Source organism: Xenopus tropicalis, chromosome 3 (genome assembly GCF_000004195.4).
Source record: "Xenopus tropicalis strain Nigerian chromosome 3, UCB_Xtro_10.0, whole genome shotgun sequence".
Lineage (NCBI taxonomy): Eukaryota > Metazoa > Chordata > Amphibia > Anura > Pipidae > Xenopus > Xenopus tropicalis.
Window position 1 is genome coordinate 49,878,518 of NC_030679.2, and position 13,794 is coordinate 49,892,311.

Here is a 13,794-nt window from a genome sequence, read left to right on the forward strand (position 1 = left end):
TTATAACATTCCCACCTTTATTTGATTAGTGTTATAGCTAACCCAGTGGTGAATGGTGATGGCTTCTGATATCACCTTCATTTGGCCACATTTACTAAAAATGGACTGTGCCAAAGATTAGAGCAACCTATCTACAATTAGCTTTGATCTGTCTATTATGAGTTGGATTATAAAAATGAAAATAATAATCTGATTAGTTGCCATGAGTTATAACACAGAAGCATGTTTGCCCAGTGCTTATAAAGGAGACTTGTTTATTTACGGAATTTTAATATATTTTTCTTATTTTTAATAAATATTAAGCAAAAAAGCTCTGAGTATTTTTTTAAGCATGTGTGCCAAGTGAAGGCATAACATCTAGATATAAGGGACAATAGTAGACAACACACACTTAGGTGTACAGTACAACCTTAGAAAGATTTATGAATGATTAAGCCATAAAAATATATTTTCATGTAATAGCCCCCTTAAAAATAATTATATATATTTGCCCCCTATTCCTCTATTTTTCAGGCACAACCATAAGTACTGCAGTTGCCTTTTCTTAGCACTGCCCATATAGAAGCTGAGAACAAAATGTAAGAGTGCTTGTGTTGGTTATGAACATTAAGGACTCATTTACTGTAAGGGTTAAAGTGCAAATGGCAAAAAACAGGGCAAGATTTATGTTTTTTTTGCCTAGAATGCACTCACGTATTCCTCTAACTGTGGTGTCAGGCATGAATCATTGTATGCCGGATAGAAAATGGTGCACCTATAGGCACAAATTATGGCAATCATATGAGGGGCATGGTATGGTGACTGCACGCACAGCCCTTATTTGTCCATCAATTATGAAGTACAAGGAACATTGGTGGGTTCAAAGTGCATTAGAAGCCTGGCATCAGGTACAGGGCTCCCTGTCTTGCATTGGATGTGCCAGTCATGCTGTGCTAGGGCTGAGAGTTTTGCCCCTTCACGTGCCAACACCTGTGTGCAACCCACTGTAAATGAGCCATATTGTAGGGTCAGTTTAAAATGCTCATTTAAATAAACCTACTGTGACCTGAAACATTGCTGTTTAGATAGCACTGCCTGTGTAGTTTGTGCATTGCTTACATTTACAAATACAGTGAGTAGTGTTTACTGTAGGACATTTGCACTTTGAAATGGAAAATGCTGGCCAGAACCAGAAGCAGATATAGACTTATATTTTTGAATTGTGATAAAATCAAAGCCATTGAATTGAACACAGTGAACACCATTATGTCAGAAAGAATTCAAATCCCTTTTCTTTGTAAAATATTTTTCTTGTGAACTGTTTGCTGATCTGATTTAACTTATTTAAGCCTAACTTATATTTTGGATATATCCCGTACAGGCATACATTTCATTACATATGTGTGCCAGAGACTCTAAATGGTTTGCAGTGGATTTGTACATTTATGCAAGAGAAAAAAACGTGACTAAGATTACTGTTGTATTCTGATGATTATATTTGCTCTAGTGTTCCTTTGTTGTGTTTCATACTGGACAGTGCAAAGCATACATTAAGTGTCTAATGTAAATGTCTTGCTGAATGAAAATCTGGTTGATATTGTAACATTGCAATAGAATTTTTGTTTGCTTCCAGACAATTGTTTTTGTACAAGTCTTACCTGCTCTAATTACAAAATGTGATATTGTTTTACATTTTATTCTTTAAAAGAAGCAGCCATGCCAAATTAAATTGTTTTCCCCCTTATGTTGTGTTTTCTCTGTTCCCTGTGTGTAACTAAAGACATCAATGCAATATATAACTAAACTATTGTGCTTACAACAATTTGTGGCTTGTGCTACTTACAATGGGTACTGCAAATTGTGAGCTCAGCATGCAACTTGTATGGCTTCTAACATAAATCACCGCCCTTTGGCCATCCAGGTGGCTGATAAATTCGAGTTGATCCAGTTGTATGGGAATTGTTATCCAGGAAGCTCAGATTATTTCCCATTTTAATCAAAAAAAAAATTTTTTTTTAAATTGTTTTCCCTTTTCTCTCTAATAATAAAACAGTAACGTGTAGTGGCTTTGCATGTACTAAGTCAAGTTTAATAGAAATTAGTTGGTTATTATTATCAAAGTTACTAAATATTTTGCTTTACGAAATAATTATATTTTTTCATTCATATACCGGTTCATCATCATATGTCTGTGTGCCTTTATAAAATGTGAAGAAACTTAATAAAAACAAGTTACAAAAACAGTAACTTGTAGCTGATCCCAACTAAGGTATAAATAATCCTTATTGGAAGCAAAACAATCCTATTGGGTTTAATGTCAAAATGATTGTTTAACAGCCTTAAGGTATTGTGATCCAAAGTATGGAAAGACCCCTTAATCGAAAAACCACAAGTCCCAAGCATTCTGGGTAGCAGGTCCCTGTATAACTGTATTTAATACCAACTAATAAAGAAGGGTAGGTGTTATTAATATGAAAACCACAAATTAAGCATTTTTCTTTATTTGATTTACAAAAGAAGTTACACAATTCAATATGAAAATAAGAAACTGTCTACAAATCTCAGACAGTAATAAATCATTAATTTACAATGCATACAGGAGCCAGAAGAACAACTCTTGTACAAAAAAAAAAAAGTTACTGAAATAATGCATTTAAAATCCAATTCTTAAAACTAACGAAAAATAAAAATATATATATATAACAGTGGGTTTAATCCCCCATATGACATGCCTGAGAAAGCTACATTACAGCAACGTAATATACAAAAACAAAAATTTTAAATAAAAAAGGGGGGAGGGGAAAAAAAAAAAAAACGAACGACCTCACACACCATTATACTCCATCGCATTCAGATTGCTATAGCTTTCTTCCTGACTCATGTTTGCACACTGGGAGTTTTCCTTCAAAATCAGGAGAACTGGATTTGCTGAACACCGGATATCTGTAGAGACACAGTCAGCATTAGTTTGTGAAGAAGAAAAGGGGAGGATTACAGTAACGCAGAAATATCAGAATATTGCATTGACATCTTTGTGGAATGTTGCTTTGGTACCAAAACGTCACACTGGGCTTAAACGTATTATATTAACTGATTCCTTTGTATATATATTTACAGGTTTTTGACTATGCCAAACTTTGGTTTCAAAAATTGGATACCAATGATACCAAGAAAGATTACTAGAAAGTACAACTGCATAGTAAAGTTATTTTAAATGCACATTATTTGAGCTTTAGTTTTAAAACTGCAAAGGCATTTCAAAGATCTCTGTTCAGTAAGAGGTTAATTGACTGTATGCCAGTGTTAATTCCATATACAACAAATTAGCATGACACCTGAACACTGACTGTAATGCCTGAATGTTTTGGCTACAACTTTAAAGGAACAGTTCAGTGTAACAATGAAACTGGGTAAAATAGAAAAAAATGTTTCTAATATAGTTAATTAGGAAATGTAATCTATAAAGGCTGGAGTGAGCAGATGTCTAACATCTTAGTCAGTGACTTTAGGGGGGGCCACTTGGGACATAACTGTCCAGTTAGTTTGTGATAATGCAGATCAGATTCAAATGCCAACTAACTGAACAGTTATGTCCCATATTGCCCCCCCTCAAGTCACTGATTGGTTACTAACTGCTAACAGCTTAGAGAGCTGTAATGGAGGGAATAGATTTCTGGCTATAATGTTAGACATCCGTTCACTCCAGCTAACTATATTAGAAATATTTTCATCATGAGCAGTCTATTTTACCCAGTCTCATTTTTACACTGAACTGTTCCTTTAAAGAAGAAGGAAAGCTAAAAACTAAGTTTTTACGCTGCTGCATTCATTCCCGGGCCCCCCCTCCCTTAAGAATTCATAAAACTCACTCCCCCTCCCTTAAGAATGTGTAATCTGAGCTACCAGCCTGGAGCTGCAGCAGGAAGCTAGGAAGATCAAGCTAAAATGGCAGCTGCCAGTCTTAAACCGAGGCAGCTTCTAATGCTCTTTACTCGGGGTATGGTAAAGCTTTCTGCAGAATAAATATAGCATTCTATGTGACAAATCTATTGGCAGTAGAATAGTACTTTCCTTCTCCTTTAAGACAGACATGTGACATTGCCGATGTACAGCTGTTCTATATAGAAGCACAAGAGCCTGAATTATTGTGCTCATGGGAGAGCTAAGCAAGAAAAAGAAGGCTGCTGTAGCCCTAAAAAAATGCAGGAAAAATAAAAGTGCCATAGCAAGGATATCAGATCCTTGGGATTGTACTGTCAACATATCAATATAGTGTCATCCCTTTTAGCATTACCAGATATATAATCTATGGCACCAGCATAAAAATACCATTTTGCTGAAGCTATCGATTCTGGTTTCTCTATGATCTATACCAGGTGTCCCTAGAATGAAAAAAAGTTCCTAAGGGGTAACTAATAAGGGCTGTGATTGGTCATTTGGCAGCTTAGTATGGACTGGCAGCCTACCGGAGGCCTAGTTTGGCAGGACACATGGACTTTATGCCTCCAAGTCAGAAATTCAAAAAGAAGCACCTGCATAGAGACCACTAGGAGCAACCTAGAAGGGGGTGGTGAGTAACTATTGCTCTTGAGCCACTGGTTAAGGATCACTGATTTATACCATGCAGCATGTTTGATATGTGATACAGCAAGATCAAAGACAAGTAGCAGCAAAATTGTGCATATCGTTTCAATTTAGAGTGGAACGTGCACTACTCAAAGCAGAAATTCAATGCATGTACCAGTTACAGACACTGATCATACCTATTCTTTATAATGTGTATCTTTATTTTACATGGAATTTAGAACTTCCTTTATACAAACATACCTGCTGATATGATGTGGTATAAACCATAACATTCTGTTGCTGTCCATCTGTGGTTATTAAACCTGCTGGTATTTGGCTAGCTGTAAAAGTAAACATCCAAAAAATTAGTTCCCCTCCAAAGAATCATACTTCCACTTATATTGGTACTCCTGTATTACCACAATCTCAGGTACATGAGGGAAAAGAGACACTTTTCCTTTTATAATTTTTTCGCTAGCCAGAAAGGTTACACTTACTGAAAGGTTCTTCTGCAAGCTCTTCGCCCAGACCATCTGCTGTTGTAACTGTACCGCCAATACCCTTTTCCCCTTTCATTGCCTTTAAAAGATAAAATTCCTATTAGCATTCTGTTGCTATTCTGCATGTATTTTGCACCCGATACCAGTATTGTTTTAAAGGAGTAGTCCAACTTTAAATTACCGTAACTTTTAGTACATTGTAGATACTGGTCTAAGACAATTTGCAGTTGGACTTCATTTTTTTTTTTGAAGGTAAACAATTCATAGCCTTTAAAAAAAAATAATGAAGATAAAAAGCAAAGTTGCTAGGAATAGAACATTCTATAACATACTAAATGGTAACTAAGGTAAACTATACCTTTAAAACAGGACATGAGAATGTCTGTGTATTTGGCATTATAAAATAAGTACTTTTTACTTATACAATACATTATTAAATAAAAAAACAGACTAGAAACTTTTTTTTGGACATCAATGTGATACTAAATATTCATTCTAGAATACCCTTTGCTGGGTTTTTGTCAAAGCAGGTAGTAAGTTAGCAAAGGTATTTAGGGCTGTGGCACACGGGGAGATTAGTCGCCCGCCGATTTGCTGAAAACGCGAAAGTTGCCTCTCGCGCCGCGTACGTCATCCCACCACCGATTTACATTCTCACCGGTGGGATGTCATATCGGGGAGATTAGTCACCCGCGACAAGGGAGATGCGGGCGACTAATCTCCCCGTGTGCCACATCGCTTTAAGATAGGACACAGGTTAATGAATAATAAAATACTGAAGCCCCAGGATACTGCTTGCAGCACATTGGTCACATGAATGGATGCTGTTTGTGTGAATACCCACCTCTCTGAATTTCTGAAGGTACAACTTCAATGGCTCTACGTAACTATCAAATCCTAACGTTGACATAGCAAATAGAATATCTTCTCCGTTGATGGTCTTTCGCTTCTCTTGATGGCATCGTTCACTCGCTTCAGAGGTAATAAAGCTAATAAATTCGCTTACGCATTCCTGTACGCACTCCTTGGCATCTTTTGCAATCTGTCAGAAGAGCACAAGGAGATATGATTTACTTCTTTGGACTCTGTAAGATGGTTCCAGGCCAAACCCTTCCCACTGCATTCTTTTTAAGCAATTAAATCATCAAATAAATTCCCTTTTCCCATTTATAGCTCCACTGAAGGAAAGCAGTTCTGAGTATTTACTTGTGCAATACTTGGGGTTTCGTTAGACTTTGTTGTTCAACCCCAAATAGGCAATAGGTACACTAACTTTCCTATGTGTTACACTATAGATCCAACATCTTTACACACTGAATAGCTGTTTCAATACTACAGCACCAGACAAAGTCCAAATGTGAATATGCTTTGTAAGCAGTATTTACTAGGTAATGTTTTGAGAATATGATGAAAATTTTTGTTCAGCAGCTCCCCGCTTTGCTATTTCAGCATCTGGTTGCTCTGGTTGCCTAGCAACTAGGCAGTGGCTTAAATAAAAGACTGGAGTAAGTCTAGGAGGAGGGCTGAATAGGAACTAATTAAAAGGAAACAACTACAAAATTGTAGCTTCTAGTTTTTGCCTACTGGGGTCAGTGAACCCCATTTGAAAAATGAAAAGGCAAATAACATAAAGACTATTAAGAATAATTAATAAAGACTAATCACAAAGCTGATAGGAATATGACAAACTATCCCCTTTACAACCATTGACAATATGTAATGTATAAATTATAAATCTGCCAAAGCACAGAAGGGATGATTGCATTTCATCACTGTGTTTTGAGGGTGGCTGTAAGGGTTATTTGGAAAGGAAGGGGTGTCACAGATGTCCCAATGCTGTACCTGTATATGATAAGGAGTAGTCCCAGTGCTGTACTTTTTTGCTTAATTTAACACAGCATGTGGATTAGATGTACATATTCATCTGGTCTCCTACTACATTCCAACATGACTTTCAAATGCAATTCAATTACTGTGGCCCTGTATATCTGTCTTTCAGATCATATATTTAAACACATCTCACAATGAAAATTTAGATCTATTTGGAAATGGAAATCAGCAGTGAAATCAGCCCAACTAGTTGGACTAACTAATCAGTAAGTAACTGCACAGCATTGCAAATGTAGCTATACATGAAGCCCGCATAGGGCAACCTCACAATCAGAGAGGAATGCTTCTCACATATTTTGTGGGTAGATTAAGAACATTTGAATATGGTTTTGGTATGTACAGATGACTATTGGTTGTTTTTCAGATGATTTGGGTATTTGCTTCTGCTTGCTACATTCTGTGTAGATTTAAAGCAAGTGTGCCAGAAGCATTACTGACTGACAGGGCAAAATGAAGTTGTGTGGTAGGTAAGAAAAAATCCAATCTGTCAGCATTACTTTTCCTGTTTGTGGTATGGCATTTTTCATTATCCTTGCCACATTAGCGATGGGAAGATAAATATCTTGCTCTCTGAAACTTTCTTTAGATCCATTTGTGTCATCTGGGTCATTTAAACTGTCTTCTGTGTCCCCTAAAACACAATAATAAAACAAAATATATATATTGAACAGGCTGATAATAATTACATTGGTACAAAATATGAAAAGCTTGCTTTTATGTTATGGTGCCATTTTCTGTGTCTTGCTAAGTTTTCTTAGCATTTTTGAGTCTTCTGCTGCCATAAAAAAAAACACCCGATCTATCATTGCCCTAAAGGCACAGACACACTGAACAGATTATTGTCCTGTGTGGAGCTACACTGAAAAGATTTGGGCGCAATATGTAGAGTTTCTCATTATGTACCAATATCTGCTCAGTGTAGTTCCATACAAGCCAATGACGGTGTGCCTGTCTATGGTGCTACACAAAGGAGCAGATGACAGTGGATCTGCTTTTCTCTGCCTGAGTGGGATGAAAGCAGACAATCCATCCACTACTAGTAGCAGCTACTTGTCACAGCTACTAAAATAGACAGCGCTGATCATTTACTGATAACTGTTTCTATGTGTGTTTTAGCTGAGGCAATTCTCAGTATTGTCTATGACAGGGTATTTTCTGGTGTTTAGTCTCCACCCTCAGACTTCTGCAGTAATCCAACAGTTTAATGGCATATTCTCTGCCCAGTGTGGTCTAAATGCTATATTTTAAAGATAAAGATCTTGAAGTTCATTGTTATCCCTTGATTTTACCTATTTTTCAAAATGCAAGCAAATTATATTTTTTCCAAAATGACTCTTCTGAACTGTAATAGAGATCAATAACCTGTCTGCTCCAAATTTGATGCTGGCCACATCCAGTGCCATTCAGTCAGTTTTTTTAATACTGTCTCATCTGCTCAGAATCAACAAGGAAGGAAGTGGCAGGGACTATAGTGAACTACCATATGATCTTGGAAGAATGATCAGATGAGTTTCACTTAGGCAAAAAGGCTGAGCTTGTTGGATGTGTTTCTTTGAACCCCATCTACTCAGTTATGAGTGCACTTCTGTCATGTGAAGTCAAACAGCACAAAATGTTCTGCCCTTGGAACAAGCATGGAACATGGAGCCTGTGACATGGCATTTTACAAGTTGGAATAAACAGGTCTAAGAAATGTGAGACTTACCATCATGGGGCTGTATTACGTAATGGCCCCCACTTATGTAGTCTCCAGAAATCCCTAACTGAGACGTATCTGTTGTAGAGCTATCCCCGTCCATCTAAAAGAAACAAACAAAATATATTTACATACAAATCTGAAATTCAAACTGGCATTAAAGTATCCAAAATATGCTTTATTTTAATGTTTAGGTACTGATTACTAACTTGGTTCCAAAATTTAGACCCTTTTAATTTTTTTATATTGGGTCCCTACATGTTTTGAACAACAAAAACCAGCATATTCTATCACATTTATTATATGCTAAAAAATGGTAGTTGTAGTCCAGCAGCCACATCTAGGGGCCCAGAGTTGAAAGGGCAGAACACCCCTTTTCAACATCAAGATCAATTGTGTTTGGCTGCCTCACAAGTAACAAACATGGAGTAGCTTCTTTTTCCCTATTTAGATCAAGAAATAAAAAAAAAACCCCATAGATTTTTAACTATTTCAATTCAATTATTTCTCTGCGTAAAAAGTATGTTCAACACAAGCCCTATTCATTGTACTCATGTTAAACAAGGGGGAATACTGCTTCCGTGGGATCTAGATCTTGTTCACTGGCATGTTTCTTTTAGTCTTTCTACTTGCTAAACTGAAAATGCAACTGGGCAATTATAAAAGTCTGTTTTCTGCTAATCCATTTTTCTAAATACATTTTCTGTTAGTAGTTTATATATATATTTTTTTTAATCTAAGATATATGAAAACTATTTTGGAATCCAGCCACATAACACCAACATAGTCCTGAATAGAAAAGTCAACGTTCACACAAAATTTCAACCTAATTGTACCTTCAAGATGGGTTTCCCTGGGCATCCATAAAAGCATCACCCATCCTGGCCTTTATGATGAACCCCCCCTATTTAGTGTTTCAAGCAGTAACAGATTTCAAAACCTCCTGCACCCCTCAATCATAGCCCCCAAACAGTGTGCGTGCACACATACATGTTATGCACTACGGGAAATTGAAATAACTGTCAAAATTTAAGGCATGCTCAGTCCCAAGTGCTCTGGATGTCTGTAGGGAAAAAAATGACAAATATGGCTAAGCGTCCCTAGGCCTTCCCACAAATCTGGGCCTAGCTCCAAGTCCCCATGGGTGTTTCAGTCCCACAGGTTTGGAACCAATGAGGCAACGGACATTCTTTCCTGTTTGTAGCCTGCAGTCTCCTACAGTGCAGCCACTGCTCAGATGTTTAATGTCCAGCTCTGCCACAGGCCAGAAATTGACATCTGAACCTCAGTTTTCCCTCAGGAGTGCCATCTGCAGAGTCCCTCATTAAATGTCTGTAAATTTTATGGGTTACATTGTTCTTTTAAATGTTACAGGTATCTTATCTGGAAAGCTGTTATCCAGAAAATTTTAAATTACAGGAAGGTCATCGCCCATGGACTCCATTTTAATAAAATAATTCACATTAAAAAATATTACCCTTTTCTCTATAATAAAAAGATAGTATGTTGACCTTGATCCCAACGAAGATATAGTTAATCCTTTTTGGAGTTAAAATAATCCTATTGGGTTTAATGTTTAAATGATTTTATAGTAAGCTGTGAAGATCCACATTTTGGAAAGACCCCTTATCTGGAAAACCACCAGGTCCTAAGCATTCTGGATAACAGGTCCCATACTTGTAAGTGGCAAGAATTTCACAATATAGTGTGTACCCCCAGGAGAATAAGTGGTGAAAGGAACAAGATAAGTATCTACTGAGGAAGAGTTGGTGAGCTTGATAAAGAGCCAATTAGGCTTGAAACATTGCTGCTGCCCACAATTTAACAATAAAGGCATTTTAATGAAATAGACGGAGTGCTGCCCATAATTGTTTTGAGCTAAGATGGGGCCCTGCTAATGAGGTGGATTCTCTATGGGAGTATACAAAGCAGCCATATGACATGCAGGTTCACATGTCCTCCAGTATAGAAGGTAGCAGTAAATGAATCACCAAGATCTTCCTTAAAAAAAGTAAACAGTACCTGGCTTATCAGCCAAGGAAATGTATCCCAGAGAAACGCCTCATTTGGTTTCCCCAGAGAATGACACCTAAGTAGCAGTAATGAGGTCAAAACCCTAAAGCTGGCCATACACGTGGCGATCTCACGATGTTTCGTACGACCGTCGGTCGCACGAAACATCGTCAGATCCGCCACACACCATTCAGGGCTGAATCGGCAGGTAAGGAGGTAGAAACAATAGGATTTCTACCTCCTTCTGCCGATTCAGCTCTGAAGGGAGAATTTTGGTCAGGCGCCTTCTATGGCGCCCGATCAAAATTTTCTAACTTGGCCGATCGGCGAGCCGACCGATTTCAGCAGCTTCCTGCGATATCGGTCGGCTCGCTGACATGCCATACACGCACCGATTATCGTACGAAACGAGGTTTCGTACGATAATATCGGTGCGTGTATGGCCACCTTAAGAATACCCAGTACAACCCTTGGTAGGAAAAGATTGTATATCTTTCTAATAAAATTATCAAAGAAGCAATGTGTGAGTTTCCCACAGAGCAATCTGAATGTGGTGGAATGTGTCTCCCCATGGTTGTATTCTCAAGCACTAATAAAAGTAAACCTGTGATTATTGCCAAAGGAAGACTGTACCTCATTGTCTAGATTAAGGGGTACACCTGCTTTTTCTGCAGATATGGCAGTAGTATTGTAAACTATTTGGCTTTTTACAAAAATAAAGGCTATTGGGTTAAATTTGGCTACACTGAAGGTGAATTTAGTGTCTTATCATATAAGATTGTTCTGTTAGCCCAATGGACAGCAGAGCCCCTACAAGACAATGGTAGGGGAGGCAGTTGTTTAGCCCTATATACATGGACCAATAAATTGCCAACTATCAGTTCATGTATGGCCAGCCCTCCCAATCTGATCAGGTGCAGTGCAGGCAAATCTTTCTTCTGATTTGCTGCTTAGTATTATGCCTAGGGACAATACAGATTCTACTACTATCAAATATATCCTGCAATTACTCACTACAGACATAAAACAGAAAATAGTGCACAGTATAGTAATTTATCTTTTATTATACTGCACTTCAAAAACTGGCCCAGGGTAGCACTAGGAGAAAGAAGGCAGTGATCCAATTTATATTGTGTTTATTAGAGAAGGGGAGCACCATCTAGAGGCCCAGTTGAAGATCTGTGGGGGTCAAACTACAGTGAATATCATTCCTTTAAAAATCACTAAATTGTGTTCTTTTTTCCAAGAAAAAAAGGGTATACACAGGAACAACTATAAAATCAAAGTTTATGTTTTGAATGACTTGCTGTTTTCTAGATGTATTTATATAGCAACACCAATGCACATATCCACATTCTTTCAGTTAAATACCAGATTATAATTGCTGGCTGTATTAAAGTTTTGCTTGGTTGACTACATTTTTTCTTTTGGCGAAAAAAGAAAGTGAAAATGGTCAAGGATTTTTGCCAACTCTGCCCCATAAATTTGACATATAAAAGGTGGACGTTTTCCATATTGTATAATATGGGCCCATGTTCTTTATCCTATGTTCCCCTAGCAGTTGAACTAGAAGCCATCACCCAGTAAATGGAGCTGACTAGTACAGCAATGTAACACATACATGCCAGTTTAATGGAACATAAATACAGCATATGATATGAAAGGAGAACAAATATAGCAATAAAAGCTGCAGAGAGCGCATACACCAGCGCAGTGGGAACCTGTCCAGCATTGGGGACAAACAGATGGCTGCCCAGGGGCAATGGGAGGAGGGGGAAAGGACAAAGAATGTCCACAGATCTCCCAGTGCTGTACCCACTTACAATAATCCAGCACTACAGCTCTAGTCCCCGGCATTAGTGAACTACAACTCCCAGAATCCCCCCTCCATCAGCTGTTGTTGTACTACAACTCTCAGCCTGCACCATCAGATTGCAGCTGTTTGAGAATAAGTATTGGAATAGGCAGATTGGTGTTGAGTGCAGATCGCTGCCAGATTATGGGACCTCTATAATGCACTTTGGGCGCTAACGGTAAAGAAGCGCGACATTCCAGGCACCGACTGTATGAAGCTACAATGAGCAGCCTTGCGAGGCGCCAGTGTTACCGAGCGCTATCTCGGGCTGCGATTCAGTCGCAGCAGTGTTACAAGGAACGGCTTGAGGTGCCCAAACCAGAACCCAATGCACCAAATCCCGACCCGCCCACGTACAGGAGTACCGGGCAACAATGGGCCGCCACTGATCCCATATAATGGGCAGCCATGTAGCGCCAAGTAACAAGGCTTTCTGCCAATAAGGAGACCGGAGGGCCTGCACCCTATCCCGGGGTCCCCTAAAGCATCAGCCAGCTACAGTAAATACTGACCCACAGACACAATCCCGTAACAAGCCCAGGGCGCCGCACATAAACAGAGCAGCGAGTCGCCCCGGCAACCCTACGGTGACACTAGTGGGAATAAAATGGTAGGGGGTGTCAGGCAGGCCCTTGGGATTCACCCCCACCGGTGCCTCGGTGCAGCCATAAGCCAAGCATCAAGACGGGCGATGCACACACAATGTCGGCTCCGGACCTTTCATTCGAGCTGAGGGAAGGAATCGGTTAGCGATCATTGGCCGAAGCCAGGCACAAACCTCCAGTGCGGCCCTGGTTGGTTCCCTGCACGAATCGGCTGTTTGGTTGGACAGAAAATGGCTGCGAAGGAGCCAGTCCCAGCGCGGAACGGCGCTTCCGGGACCTGCCTTCCACCCTCCGCTCACAATCCAGTGCGGCTGTTCCAGAGACAAGGCGTCACTCCCTCCGCTGATCAGATTGCGCATGCGTCTACCAAACAGCCGACCTAGCGTCTTACTAACCAATCCTTTCCGGCGCTTCGTGATAGAGGTCGCCCTCCCTCTGCTGCAAAAGCGCGCTATTCTAAGATGTAGGATTTCCCTCTTTTTTTTCTGAAGGGCCCTTGGGAAATTGGTTTTCCCCACCCCCCCGCTCGAGCATTTCTGCTCTTACTCGGCCCCAATCAAAGAACTTATTGTAGATATTTTTATTTATCGGGGATTTATTACTCCAAATACCAAGCGTTTGCAAACACTTTTATTTAACACAAGGTTCCCTTCTCAAGCATCTCTACCTCAAGGGGGGGGCTCTTCCAAC

General features: G+C 39.2%; 1 protein-coding gene across 3 annotated transcripts; it reads right to left on the reverse strand.

The window, feature by feature from the left end:
• Nucleotides 1-2,464: 2,464 nt before the first annotated feature.
• Nucleotides 2,465-13,545, reverse strand: nfyb (nuclear transcription factor Y subunit beta). Of its 3 annotated transcripts, none has more exons than XM_002938072.4 (7): nt 13,278-13,545; nt 8,641-8,734; nt 7,433-7,566; nt 5,890-6,087; nt 5,043-5,124; nt 4,807-4,886; nt 2,465-2,922 (listed from the first exon to the last, which is right to left on the reverse strand). In XM_002938072.4, the coding sequence occupies exons 1-7, from the start codon at nt 13,461-13,463 to the stop codon at nt 2,890-2,892; spliced, it is 807 nt and encodes a 268-aa protein (XP_002938118.2). In that variant the 5' UTR covers nt 13,464-13,545; the 3' UTR covers nt 2,465-2,889. The 3 variants fall into 3 exon arrangements, with proteins under 3 accessions (XP_002938118.2, XP_017947717.1, XP_002938120.1); XM_018092228.2 differs by lacking the exon at nt 13,278-13,545 and adding an exon at nt 13,149-13,228; XM_002938074.5 differs by lacking the exon at nt 13,278-13,545 and adding an exon at nt 13,012-13,178.
• Nucleotides 13,546-13,794: the final 249 nt, after the last annotated feature.

Coding starts and splice junctions, on each gene's coding strand:
- nfyb (XM_002938072.4), bottom strand. CDS start 13,463: ATGCGCAATCTGATCAGCGGAGGGAGTGACGCCTTGTCTCTGGAACAG. Junction 7,567..8,640: donor CGTAATACAGCCCCATGATG/GTAAGTCTCACA, acceptor ATTGTGTTTTAG/GGGACACAGAAGACAGTTTA. Junction 2,923..4,806: donor ATACCACATCATATCAGCAG/GTATGTTTGTAT, acceptor GTGTCTCTACAG/ATATCCGGTGTTCAGCAAAT.